Source organism: Gaeumannomyces tritici, assembly GCF_000145635.1.
Source record: "Gaeumannomyces tritici R3-111a-1 unplaced genomic scaffold supercont2.1, whole genome shotgun sequence".
Classification (NCBI taxonomy): domain Eukaryota; kingdom Fungi; phylum Ascomycota; class Sordariomycetes; order Magnaporthales; family Magnaporthaceae; genus Gaeumannomyces; species Gaeumannomyces tritici.
The window spans coordinates 406,757-420,430 of record NW_008804545.1 but is presented as its reverse complement, the minus strand read 5'-3'; the positions used below and the strand labels follow the sequence as shown (position 1 = coordinate 420,430).

The 13,674-nt window shown below is 57.3% G+C and overlaps 2 protein-coding genes across 2 annotated transcripts; one reads left to right on the top strand and one right to left on the bottom strand.

Moving 5' to 3' along the window:
• The first annotated feature begins 2,266 nt into the window (after positions 1 to 2,266).
• GGTG_00125 (hypothetical protein) lies at positions 2,267 to 9,688 on the top strand. The gene is made up of 3 exons (XM_009217866.1): positions 2,267 to 2,765; positions 2,849 to 8,188; positions 8,272 to 9,688. The coding sequence occupies exons 1-3, from the start codon at positions 2,477 to 2,479 to the stop codon at positions 8,817 to 8,819; spliced, it is 6,177 nt and encodes a 2,058-aa protein (XP_009216130.1). The 5' UTR covers positions 2,267 to 2,476; the 3' UTR covers positions 8,820 to 9,688.
• On the bottom strand, positions 9,421 to 13,303 carry GGTG_00124 (hypothetical protein). Its single transcript, XM_009217865.1, has 3 exons — positions 12,946 to 13,303; positions 12,446 to 12,846; positions 9,421 to 12,313 (listed from the first exon to the last, which is right to left on the bottom strand). Exons 1-3 carry the CDS (start codon positions 13,168 to 13,170, stop codon positions 10,111 to 10,113), a joined length of 2,829 nt encoding a protein of 942 aa, XP_009216129.1. The 5' UTR covers positions 13,171 to 13,303; the 3' UTR covers positions 9,421 to 10,110.
• Positions 13,304 to 13,674: the final 371 nt, after the last annotated feature.

Sequence of the window (13,674 nt, the reverse complement as noted above, 5' to 3'; positions counted from 1 at the left end):
GGGGGGGGAGGATATATCTATAAATTAGCATTGGTACCTAGGTAGGCCTAGGCACCTAGTACCTGGTATCCATTCCAGGTAAATGTGCCGCTGTCCGTGGTGGCATGGTGCCAGGGTAGCTCAGTATGGAGGTAATGAGTCCCATCGGTTCATGTCCAATCGTTGTATTCCTCCTGGCGCCGGCTGACCGGCTTGCATCTCGCACCCTGGCAAGATCTGGTCTCCAGGATCTCGAACTGCCTTGGTATCTACCAGGTATGTACCTCATGTAAATCTCCTTGGAAGCACGGAAGGCTGGCTGGCGTCGCAATTGGCCCATCCGCTAGCCACGGTTGACGCCTCCAGTTCCGCTGACACAGCGCCTGAGAACGGGAGGCGTTTGTGCTAGCGAGTTAGTGGTTGCGCACCCGGATGCTGTCTTGGGTTGGGGCTTCACACCTCACACAAACAGAACAACCGCTGCGTTGCATCGGGCCCAGACTCAAGCCAACCCACAAGCCACGACGCGTGCAGGATTGGCACCTGATCCGGCCCATCGTGTTTGGCTGTGCGACCGTGGTATATCCGTGAACCGGCGGGTGCTAGTATGGTCGCCATGTGCCGGCAGCTTACCTGTATGTCACCGGGAGGTTCCGTGAACCATGGTGCGCCGGTCGGCCGCTTCCGTCCTGAGGTCGACAGCGAAACAGCCGCGCAGTTGGTCATCATGACAGCGTTGCTTTCCCACGCGGTCAAGCAAGAAATCCCCGTCCATCGGATCGAATACCCAACAAGCAGTGTCCTCGCTTCGTGGCTTACTGCCAAAAAAAAAAAAGTATTCTCATCCTAATTCCACTTAAACTTCACCCCCGCATACGAACTTCTCGTCATGATTCGAGCCTTGCCGCAAACGGACCCTGACCAGCCACACCCCGTTACTCCAGCCCAATTTTTAGACTAGATACCTGTCCGTGCTCCCTGTTATTAAAGTCGTCTCTTCTCCTCGGAGAGCACGGCACATTCATGTACCACGAGGCGTTGCCTCTGCCACAAAACCACACATGCAGCCAATCAGGCCGGAGCTGGGGTGGCTAGGTCAATTGTGTCTCTTGATGAAACTCTAATGAGGGCAGTATTAGCCAGCACCGCAAGGTCGTGCGAGGGCTCCTGGGTACCTAGCTGTGAGATAGGTCAGCGGTTCGCCCCGAAAAGCCAATGTAACTGTTTGTGGTATGAGTGCCTTGGGTAGGACGCAGTATCCAGTACGAGGCTGGCTCGGTGGAAATACATGTGGCGTATTCCTCTAGAGTACGCTGGCTACTTAGTTCCCGACCAGTTAGACGACGGGTACCTAGGTAGGCAGGTACATAGTAGACACCTAAAAACCAAGTCCCATCGAGCGAAAAGACTCCAACTCCGAGAAGAGAGTATTCAAGTCCCCGCACAGGAAGACAGACTATTGCAGGTAGCCAATTCTAGGTCTTGGGTATTGATATCAGATACCTACCACCGAATTGTCTGGCACTTTTGGGAATCACGGAAGCCAGATACTTGCATTCGGCTTCGCTGGCCCCATCATTCATTCACGATCAGGGTTGGAGCAATGCGCATTTATGGATGTGAATTTAGGCTGCTGCTCGAACTTGGGTCTGTCCGTCGCTTGAAACATATCACGGGGCTCGGTGGGTGCATGCAAAAGAAGAGAAAACGAATTGCAAGGGTAGATACCATCGGGACACAGCTCCGTTTGCCGATGATATTCACCTCATTCTACCGAGGCGAATCTTTTGGGATAACCATTGAAAATTTCCCACAGCAAGGGTGCCCTTATAGCTGTCACAGGATTATTTGACGATGGCAAGACAGTGGTGGGTAGAGGACGAGGCCAAGTTGGAGATGAATGGCGTTCGTGGTACAGGTGTGCAAATTTTTGATTTCATTTTATTTATTCATTCATTTAGGACATAATGTTGCGCCGGTGCGAGTCGGGCAGGCAACAATGAATGGAAGCGAAGAAGAGGGATCGTTCTCGTCGCAGCCTAGATCAAACTGGACATCATGAAAGGAAATATCAACCTTGGGAGGGAGTAGCTAAAGGGTCCACAAAGGAAAGCGTCTTCCATCTTTCTGAACGGACAGAGCTTCTAGCCCCACTTTGCGGCAGGCCCTGCAAGGTCGTCCCTGCCGTGTTCGACGAGGCCCACAGTTTGTCGCGCTACTATTCGTCATAACCCGTCGCCTGAGCAGCCGCGTTTCCACCCTCTCCCATCACTTTCATTGTCCGACAGCGCCTGCATTTTGCATCCGGAAAACAGAGGCAGGCGAGGCTGGAAGAGCGGCCGGAGAATTATCCATTCCATTCTCGAGGCGGATAATCGTGCATCTTCTTCTTTCCCTCCCACGCACGAACATGCAAAAGGCGACATCCCACACGACTGACTGACCACGAACAAGGGCACCAGTTGTTCCTGCTTGAGGTTCCTTTACGCGCGACACCATGGCGGCCGCCGTGGACCTGGACTTCTTGTCCAGCCATCTGAGCCTGCCACTCGACAGCATAACCACGGTCGCAACCGATCCGACCGCCGAACTGGTCAGCGCCGTTCTCAACGCCGTCGCAATCAAGGCACGGGAGTTCGACGTCCTTTACTCCGAAAAGCTGCAGCTCGGGATCGAGCTTGAAAATGCTGTTCGCAGTTCCGAGTCGCGATGCCAGACCTTCAAGGGCACCACCGACAGCGCCTTGAAGGAAGTCGAGGACTTGCGGCACAAACTTCAGGAAGAAGGTGAGCTGCAATGCCAGCATTTAATTGACGGCAACGCGTTCCTCACCGCCCTCTAACACAATTTTGCTTTGGTTGATCTACAGAGACCTCTCGACAAGCGATCGAGAACCAACTGCAGACTGCCAAATCGGAGACGACGACGCTTGCCTCACAGGTCGATACACTTCGGGCTCGTACCACGTCGCTTGAAGCATCCAAGCGTGACACGCTAGCCATCCTAGACACCAAGAACGCCGCAAACGCCGAGCTCTCAGAAGAGCTGCAGAAACAGCACCAGAAGAATCTGGCTTTGAGCCAGGAATTGAGCCAGGTCCAGCAGGAGGTCCAGGCCGCAAAGACTGTTGTGAATAGCGCCAAGTTCCGAGAGCAGTCGCTGCGACAAGAATTGGAGTTTGCTCAGAAGAACAATGAGTGGCTCGAGACGGAGCTCAAGGCCAAGACTGCGGATGCGCTGAAGTATCGCAAGGAGAAGGGTGAGCGCATCGCAGAGCTCCAGCGTCTGAACGATGAAGCGACCTCGACCGTCGATTCTCTCACCAAGAGCGAACAACAGCTGCGGTCGCGGCTCGATGCTGCTCAGAAGAAGACGGAGGAGGCACTCACCAAGATCCAGCAAGTTCAAGAGGCCGCCGCGCGCTCCGATGCAGGATACAAGCAGGAGGTCGATACGGCCAAGCGTTTGGCCGAGGTGTCTCAAGAATATGCGGAACAGTACAAGAAGGAGATGAGTCAGATCAAGCTCAATCTAGAACAGATCAAGGACAACAGCGCCGATGAACTGCGCAAAGTTCTACAACAACTTGAGCAGGCCCGGGAAGAGTGCACTCAGCTGGAGCAGAAGGAACAACAACTGCAGGCCGAGGTTGACCAACTTCGGGCTGTGACGTCGCATGGGCGCGATGCTGCTCCCGGCTCAGCGCCCCAGACACCTAAACCGAACGGGTCGTTTTTCCGTCCAGGTTCTCCGTTCGGAACCCCGGGCTCGCTCCGCGTCAAATCATCAATCTCTGCCACGCAAGCGATGGAGGAGCTCTACAGGGTCAAGGGCGAGCTGGCTGGCGAGAAACGCCGCAATCGCAATCTGACCCAGGAGCTCGATGAGATGATGAGCGCCCTAGAAGCCAAGGGTCCAGAGCTCAGTGAGCTCCAAGAGGAGGCTGAGCGGCTTCGGCAAGAGAATGTGCAGATGACGCGCATTGCCGATGAGAGCTTCCAGGAGCGCGACCTGGCCAAGAAGTCTGCTCGCAAGGCTGAGGCTGCTTTCAGCACGTCGCAAGCGGAAATCAGGCTCCTTCGCGCGCAGATGAGGGACCTCAGCACACAGGTTCAGGTCCTCATCTTCAACATGCACGCTCGCGAGAAGGGCTTCGATCAACTCACGGACGAGGAGGCCGATCATTTTGCCAAGCTCCAACGTGGCGAAGTATCCGACAACTCCCTCAACGACATGTCCGATACGCACGTCTTCATCACGGAGAAGTTTGTGGCATTCAAGGACGTGGCTGAGCTACAGGAGAAGAACCAGGAATTGCTTAGAGTCACTCGCGATCTTGCCGACAAGTTCGAGAACGAGGAGGCCATGGCTGCCAAGAGACAGGCCGCGGAGGATCAAGAAGAAGTCTTGAAGCTCCGAGATCTCGTATCGAAGCTCCAGGAGGAGTCGCAATCACTGACGACGCGCATGAAGAGCTACATGACCGAGCGGGACATGTTCAGGCGCATGCTCCAGCAGAAGGCGAGTGCTGGCGAGATCAACTCTGTCCTCGGCAACTCTGTTGATGGCAGGGAAGTGCTTGCTAGCATCGAGCAGAGCAATCCCGACGACCATGATCTGAGCGCTGCGCTCCGAGAACTCCAGGCCAACTTCGATGCTTACCGCAACGAGCAGGGCGTTGACCTGCAAGCTGTGCGGGAGCAGGCCAAGCAGCTTTCCGAGGAGAAGAGCGCCCTGCAGGGCGAGGTGGCCAGGCTGAACAGCCAACTGGCCCTGGTCAATGAGCGCTACGAGATCTTGCAGGTGACGAATGCGGATCTCGAGAGCCAGAAAGACCACCTCAAAAAGCGCAACCAAGATGTGTCGCAGCACGCAGCGAAAACCGAGGCTCTTGCGCAGTCACGGGCGGAGGATCTGATTGAGACCAAGGGCTTGCTGGAGAGCTTGCGGGCCGAGAACTCCAACTTGAAGGCTGAGAAGGCGCTCTGGAAGAGCATCCAGGAGCGACTGATCAAGGACAACGAGGATCTCGGAGAGGAGAAGACGCGTCTCAACAGTCTCCTGGCCTCCCAGCAGTCTCTCCAGAATGAGCGTCAGCTTTCTGAGTCCGAGTCCAAGCGGCGACTTCAAGCACAGCTTGACAACCTGGAGTCTGAGCTTAGCAGCACGAAGCGCAAGCTGGCGGACGAGGTTGAGGAAGCCAAAAAGCTGCAGCTTCGGAAGGATTACGATTCCCAACAAGCGCAGAAGCGCATCGACGATCTCATGACGAGCCTTGGGAAGCACAAGGAGGAGCTAGTTGCCACCAAGACGAGCCGAGACCATCTGCAGGCGCGTGTCAACGAACTGACGGTCGAGCTCCGAAGCGTCGAGGAGCGAGCTCAGCGCCTGCAGCCTCAGCCAACCTCGAGGGCCCAGCAAAACGGTGCGGCAGGCGAGGAGAGCGAAGATCTGGAGGCCCGGATCCAGGAGCTTACCGACGAAGCTGCTGATCTCAGGCGTGAGCTGGAAATCACCAACGCACGCTTCGAAAACGCAAAGGCGGAGGCCGATCAGTACAGGGAGCTGTCCAACACCATCGAGGAAGACCTCCGCACCCTGGAGAGTGCACAAGACGCATACCGACAGGATTTCGATGCCGCGATCAATTCAAAGGACTCTAAGATCAAGGAGCTCGAGCAGCGCATCGCTGACATGTCTGCAGAACTCTCCACTACCAACACACAGCTTTCGACGCTCCGAGACTCGCAGGCAGAGACTACTCGCCGGTTCGAGGACGAAAAGCGAATCCTCGACTCTGAGATCACTCGCCTCCGTGACCAAGATGCCACGTACAAGGAGAAGGCAAAGCACCATCAAGCCAACCTGCGGTCGCAGTGTGAGATCACTGCCAAGGCCCAACAAGACTATGAGCAGGAGCTTCTCAAGCATGCCGAGGCCGCCAAGCTGGCGCAAAAGCTGCGGGCGGAGCAGGACAAGCTCAAGTCGGAGGCTGCAAAGTGGCGGGCAGAAGCTGAGTCGGCCAAGGTGTCTCTTGCTCAGGGCCAGACCTCGTGGGAGGAGCGGGCGAAGCAGATGGAGCAAGAGCTGGTGGAACTCCGCGCGCGGCGGGAAGACGCGAACGCGCAGAACAAGCTTCTCCACCAGCAGATTGAGAATGTCACAACTCAAATCTCGGATCTTCAGCAGAGCCGGTCTTGGGGTGATGACGCGGCCGCCACAGCGCCGCTCTCCTCTGACACGGCCATCGAAGGACTCAGGGAGCTCAACAGCTACCTACGCAAGGAGAAGGAGATCCTGGAGTATCAGTACGAGCTCAAGCTTCAAGACTCCAAGAGGCTTCAGCAGCAGGTGAATTACCTGCAGTCACAGCTCGACGAGGCACGCCTGAAGTTGGAGCAAGAACGGCGGGCCCAGTCGGAGACGGGAACCAGCTCGCGGGCATACGCGGAGCTGATGGACAAGGTCAACGAGATGAACGTTGTGCGTGAGAGCAACGTGACGCTCCGCAACGAAGTCCAGCACGCACAGAGGCAGCTCACCATCAAAAACAAGACGGTACAGGAGCTCCGGGATAAGTTGCAGCCTCTGGAGGCTCGCCTTGCCGAGATTGAGAACCAGAATCTGTTTTTGCAAGACGAGGTGAAGCAGCTGCAGGAAGATCGCGATAGGTGGCAGGAGCGCACGAACTCCATCCTTACGAAGTATGGTCGCGTCGATCCAGCAGAGCTCGAGCAGCTCAAGCAGACCATCACGGACCTGGAGGGTCAACGTGATGCCCTGGCGCAGAGCCAGGAGCCTCTCAAGGCCCAGATCGCCGAGCTGGAGGCCAGGAATGAGGCGAACGCCATTGCTTGGAGAGAATCTAGGCAGAAACTGGTTGAGCAGGCCAAGGACAAGTCTCGGCAGCAAGCAGGCAGGATCAATGCCCTGCAAGCCGAGAAGAATGCCGCCGAGGAGCAGCTCAAGATTACAGCCGACAATCTTGCCACTGTTCAGGTCCAGCTGGAGACTGCGGCACAAGAGAAGATGACTGTCGAGAGTCGCCTGCAAGAGGCTCAACAACAGCTCCAGCAACAAACTCAGAGTGCGGCTACCTCCGAGAATGTTGCTGCTCCGACCGCTTCATCGGGCGCCACTTCTGTGGATGACGGTAGGATCTCTCAGCTGGAGAAAGACCTGGCCGCTGTTCGACAGGAGCTTGAAGCAACGTTCGCTCTGAAGGCAGCGACAGAGCAAGAGGTCGCGATTCTCAGCGAGAAATTGGCGGCTGCCATTGAGGATCGGGACCGGCTGCAAGCTCTTGCACAATCTCAACCGGACGGGCAGCAGCAGGTCGCCAACGGCAACGAGGCTGGTGAAGCCCAGTCTTCGGCGGCGGCAGCAGCTGGTTTGCCTGAAGCCGAGGTAGCGGCCCTCCGCCAGCAGATATATGCCGCCGTGGCCAAAGCGGAGGAGGCTGAGAAGCAGGCGGCGGCTGTTGAAGCCAATATCAAGGCTACGCTTGATCAGCGCTCCAACAAAATGAAGGAAGCTCTCAACCAGCGCCTCAAGGACTCCAGGGAGACCATGGCCAAGGAACTCGAAGACGAGAAGACGAAGCTTCAGCAGGAGTATGATCTTCGGCTAGAGCAGGAGCGGAAGATATGGCTCCTCGAAAACTCGGCCTCGGCGCCCGCGGCCGCATCTAATCCAGACGCAGTCCCCGCCACACCTATCAAGGCTGAGCAGGCGCCACCCAATCTTGTGGATATGACCAAACTGAGCGATGCGGATGTTCGGAGATTCTTGGCGGAGAACGCTACCATCAAGTCGATCATCGCGAACAATATCCGGAAGAAGATAGAGGAGAACAAGAAGATTCGAGACGAGGAAGAGGTTGTCAAGCTGGCACAGGCAAAGGAGCAGGCGACAATGATGACGGAGAAGAAGTCAGCCTTGAGAATCAACATGCTGGACAACAAGTTCAAACTGGCGACGGGCAAGCTGGGCGTTGTCGAGACCGCAGCCAAGGAAACGCCGGAGCGTCCTGTTGCCCAGGTGTGGGAGGTGGTCTGTCAGTACAAGCCGCCTCCTGCACTACCTGCCGCAGCTTCTCAGCAAGCGGCTGTCACTGCCCCGGGCACACCTGTGCCGGGAACCCCCAAAGCTTCTTCTGCAGCTCCCCCGTCGGCGGTTGTTCCTCCAACTAGCCGTCCACCTCAACCAGGTATGTACTTCTGCTGTTACTTCGTTCCAGATTCATGACGACCATGCTGCTCTCCGAAGCTAACATTTCTTTCCAACTACTAGCCCCCGCCACCCCAACGGCTGTTTCCGCCAACGCAGCCACACCTGGTGTCACGGGAACGCCAGCACCTAAATCCCTACCCATGAAGCCGCAGCCTGCGATTTCGGCCGCTGCTCCTTTGAACAATCCGTTCGCGCAGAATGCCAACGCGAACGCCAACGCCAACGCCAACGGCCCTCCCAAGGCAAACCCTTTTGCCTCTCAAGTGCCGCAGCCAGCAGCGGGACAACAACAGGCGCAACCACAGCAACCAGCTGCTCGCACAGGCATCCCGGTACCGGCAGGCCGAGGTGGCAATGCTCAGCGTGGCGGAAGAGGAGCCGGTGTATATCAGGCACCTAACGCGCGCGGGGGTGGCCAGGCCGGCAGGGGCGGCAGGGGTGGAGCCCAACGCAATCCCAGCGCCTCCCTCAACCCCGGCGTCAACGACTTCCAACCGGGCAACAAGCGCCCGCGCAACGACGAGGTTGGAGTCGGCGGGCCTGGAGGAAAGAGGCAGCGGGGTGGGGCGAACGGAGGCGCTCCCGGAAGCGGTAATGCTGGTGCTTAGGAAGGCCACGGCACCATGGACTCTGCTCGCGGGACGTCTGGATTTCCTAGCAGGAACTAGGCCGGTTTACTCGCGTCATTGCTTTTACATCTAACGTGGATGGGATGAGTCTGGACGTGACCAAGGCCTCGAACTAGCTGGACCTTTTTTTTTTTTCTTGATCTCGGGTGGGATAGCCCCCATTTATCCTGTTTTACTTTTGTTAGACTTTTTTTTCTTCTTTTTGCTCGCATAGGATGGGAAGCACGTCCAGAACTCTCCCTTGCGGTGGGGGTTCTTACAGAGATATTGCATGTTTTCTTTTGTTTTGTATTTTCTACCTCGGCATCGCTGATATTGATGCTTGTAACAAAAGCTGACTTTTGCCAGCAGGCCGTCTCCTCTTCTGATCTGTTTTTGTTGTGGGTTGTTTTATCGTTTTGACTGTTATGTCGTCGCTGTGATGTACAAACGGGAGTGTTTCTCCAGGCATCTTTTATGGACGAATTTGAGGACTTCGGACAGGGAGCGATACAAAGCCACTAACTACCTAGCTAGGTATGCATGGTTGCGCATTTTGATGGCTCCGTTCTCAGCCAAGTAGACTTGGCTTGAGAAAGGTCTGATTCCGAGCCTCGAAGAGCTTGTTCATCTACTTTGACGTGACCCAGGGCAGGCAGCGTGCACAGACAAGGCAGGCATAACGATGCGCGACTCGCCAGACCCCAGACGCCGGAGAGGTTGTGGTCGGAAAGAGATTGCTGGCTACCTAGGTATACAAGTATCTGAGCTGGAGACAGGGGTATATACCAACGCTGGGAACAACGCCAGCTGCTTGCGCATCGCAGATGGGGACATGGGCAGCCTCGGTGGGCAATAACAAAAGCGTGCGTGGAGACATCTTGTGCTCCATCTTCCAGCTTGACGGCGCTACCTTGACAATGGAACCACGCGACCAACAAAGTCACAACAAACATCCCCAGAACATGGACGTTCGTGACTACAGCAACTCCCCTCCAAGCCCATCATTCCCTTTATACTCCGAACTTGGGGATATCCGCAATGCTGAGATATAAATGCGAAAAAAATGATCCGTTAAATGCGCACGCTCCGTGTAATGCTGATGAAACCTAAAACGACAGCCGCAGCCCGCCAGAAAAATAGAAAGATTGCAATGTAGACGAAGCAAGAAGGGAAGAAAAAAAAAGACAACATTGCCTCTGGCAAAGAGAAGGGGGGAAATAAATAAAAAGAATAACTATAATCATATTGCGTCGTGTCTCGGAACATGGGGATGTATCCAGCATACCTCTCAGTCATCAACATCCATGCGATCATCTTCGGCGCGTGTGGTCGCGACGGTAATAGAACCCTCGTCCTCGGCATCATGTTTCCTCTTCTGCTGCTCCTGCTGCAGTTGTCGTTGTGGTGATTCTTGTTTTTGCTGCTCCTGCTGCTCTTGCGGTTGCGGCTGCTCTGGTGGTTCCTGGTGTTCCCTGTGCGGCGACTCCTCTCGTAGCTCAAGCTGATCCTTGGGCGTCTCGGGCCTTGTGAACGAGTTTATGCTGGCGTCCTTCCTGCCCGGCAGTTCGTCCTGGTTGCAGAGTCGGTATTCGCCGTCGTCCTTCCTCTCGATGATGCCCTCGTCAAGCGCCCACTTGGCAAGGAGTCGGTCGACCCCAATCTGCTGGCCCTCGCCCTTCTCCATATGCCGGCCGACGTGCTCGGTCCACTCATCCCACGATGTCGGGCCCTCGAACACGGTCTGGCAGCCGGGTTTGGGGCAGGCCGACCGCTGCGGGGGTTTTCGGCGCGTCACCAGACACGACTGCTGCATATCCTTGACGTGGTTCTCCCACTCTGTCTGCAGCTTCCCGTCGCTCTTGATGGCCTTTTTAATGGCAAAAGGTGCGTGCATGCGCCGAAGGTGCTGTGTGAAGAGATCCTTCCGGTTGAACTCGTTCCCTTTGCCCTCGATGGCACTCAGCGGACACGAGGAGCAGCGGTAGTACTGGAGACAGAGGTGCTGAGAAGATATGTGGCGCTTCCACTCGTTTTTGGACCCAAAGGTGCTCGTACAGCCGGCGAAGGAGAAGGCGCATGGAAAGGGTCGCGTATGCGCGGCCGCGATGTGCTTCCGCAGCGAGGACGAGTCTTTGAAAGGGGCATGACTGCACATGGTGCACCTCGTCTCCTGCTTTGGTGTTGCCTGTTTCCCCAGAGACTTTCGTGGCTTGTGCTTTGCGGGCGGCGTCGTGTTGCCCGAGCCCATAACAGACATGGCCTCCTCGGCGCCCGACTCAGCTGCATCGTGCGAGGAGCGGCTGCTCCCTTCGCCGTGAGCCCGCTTCTGTCCCGTCTGAGGTTCGCCGCCCGCATGTCCCAGATGGCTCAGCGCCTTCAGTTGTTCAGCCGCCTCCTGCATTTCTGCCGAATCTTCAACCTCCTTGTTGGCCACGGCCGGCGCGGCTGCCTTCGAGGCGGACGACGGCGCCGATGACGGGAGGCCATGTCTGACACCGGTTCGGGGGCGCGCAGGCGTGGTGGACGTGACCTCTGGCTTTATGTGGTTGCCGTTTGGAGCGTGATGTGCGCCCTGTGCCTGGGTGCTCTGCGCCTGTGCTCCCTGCTCGTGCCGAACCAAGGCTTCTCTAGCCTCCAGAAGAATCTTGCCGTCCTCGACGTCCTTTGCCGATGCCGCCGGGGCGGTCGTGATGGATCCAACCAAGCGCTTGTATAGGTGGGTCATGTTGTGTGAAGTGATGTAGCCCAGGAAACAGCAGACCTTGTCGTGTTGCACTACATTCCAGACCGAGTGAGGCATCGAGACGAGGAGCATTGTTGGGGGTCCGAGGAACATGCCCTCCACCGTGAGCTTTATCCCAACGGGGGTGGCGTTTTGCAACCAGCTGTTGAAGAAGGTCATGTCCTGGCTCGCATCGCCTACAAATGTGGTGCACACCAGGGCCCTAGCCTCGTCAAAGGTAAGGTCAGCGACGGCCTCGGGGCCAATGAGCTCGTCCTCACGCTTGATCCTGGCATCGCTGTCGCCATTCGTTTGCTCGGCCTGACCGCGGGCACTGCCAGGTGGAGGCAAGACAGGCAGGCTTATGCCATGCCCCTTGCCCGCCGTCAGGGTGAAGAGCACCGGAGGGTAGACGTCCTGTTGCGGAGTGGGGGGGCCGGCAGTTCCATTAGTCAGGGCCCGCTCCGGTACGCTTTGTTGTTGTAGAAGGGCGACCTCCTCTTGTAACCTCTGGGTAGTGAAGGGTCGACCGGCCGAAAGCTTCGAGAAGGACTCTGCCAGGCAGGAGGTAAACGAGCGGGCGGGCGCTTCGCGGGGGATTTGGTCCGAAGTATAAGCCGCAATGGCCTGTTTAACTCCGTGGCTGCCAGCTATTGGAGCTTCTCTGGGAGCGCATGAGTCGAGCAGCAGGAGCACGTCTGACTGCGCATCCTCAAACCAGCACCTCACACCGTCCCATTTTAGTTTCGAGGCATCGTCTCCTTTGTGGCTGGGAGCGAGGGAAATGAAAGAAGACGTCAGCAAACTATCATGCAGGGTTGGAAAAATTAGGAAAGAAAAAAAAAGCGACAGATCAAGGGGGGCACCATCACCCCCTGGTCGCACTCAATAGTCAACTCACCACGCCCAGTACAAGTGGTTATCGGCCCCAACGTAGCCATGGCCTGCGTAGTATATGATAAGTAGGTGGTCGGTGCGGGCATGCTCCAGGAAGGTGGCCATCTGGATTCCGAGTTTGATGCTGGGGTTCGGGACGGTTGGTATGGACCAGCGGTCGGTGTGGTAGTTGTAGCGCTCGCGCAGGACGGCCTCGAGATTGGCTAGGTCCTTCTCGACCGACAAATCCTCTTCCCAGCGGAGTAGTAGGACCGAGACGCCCGAGTAGGGCGACCGCTGGGTCTGGCGGAAAATGAGCATGGCGGCGTCCTGAAGGTGGCGCGCAAAGGCCTCAAAGTCGTGGCGCTCAGGGACGTGGATGGCCTCGGGGCCTTGGTACTGTTGGGAATGTTGCAATTGCAGTAGCTGTGGCGAGACGTTAGCATGGCACGGCGCCCATACGGCCTGCAGCCGGGCGGACTTGTCGTCCCCCCGGAGCGCCGAATCGAGATAATTATCAATCACCTGTTCGTTGGTGTATGGCGGTGGATGCTGGCCGGCCGAGGTTCCTATGCTAGGAGCCGGCGTGGGTGCTATCGAGGCGGCAGCAGCAGCGGCGGCGGCGGCAGCCGTGGTGACTGCCGCCGCGGCAGCCGCAGCCGCAGCAGAAGGAGCTGGAGAGGGCAGCGGCGGCGGTGGCATGTCGGGCATTTTTGGCGCCAGTCGCCGGCGCTTGCTCGGGTGGTCCATTCGAGGGGCAATGGCGGCAGTCGTCAGGACGGTCGCAATGGCGGGAACAGCGAGGTGGGATGGGCTCGTGCAGTCGCAGTCGCAGCCACGTTCGTGGTCGCGGTCGCGATCGTGGTCGTGGTCGTGGTCGTGGTCGTGATCGCAGGCGAGCAGGAGCTGCCGGGAGAAGACGGTGAGGGTGGGCCAGGGAGAGGCGGCAGGCTGTGTAGCAAGGCAGAATGCAATGAGGCTGGCACCAGCCAAGGACGTGTCGACGGGCTAGAAACGAAGAAAAGGCAGCGACAAAGCAGGCAATTGGCGTGGCGGCGGCGGGTGGTGGACTTGGCGGCGGGAGCAGCAAAGAAAAAAAGGCAAAAAGGGACAAGGGAGCATGGGAACGAGCGGGCGGGCGTGGCGGCCAGGAATCCGAGGTTTGGGGGGTGGGAGAAGGCTGCACGAGAGCTCCTGGCGAGGAGGTTCGGCTACCACTTAGCCTCGTGGTGACATGGAGGAGGGGGGGGGGCG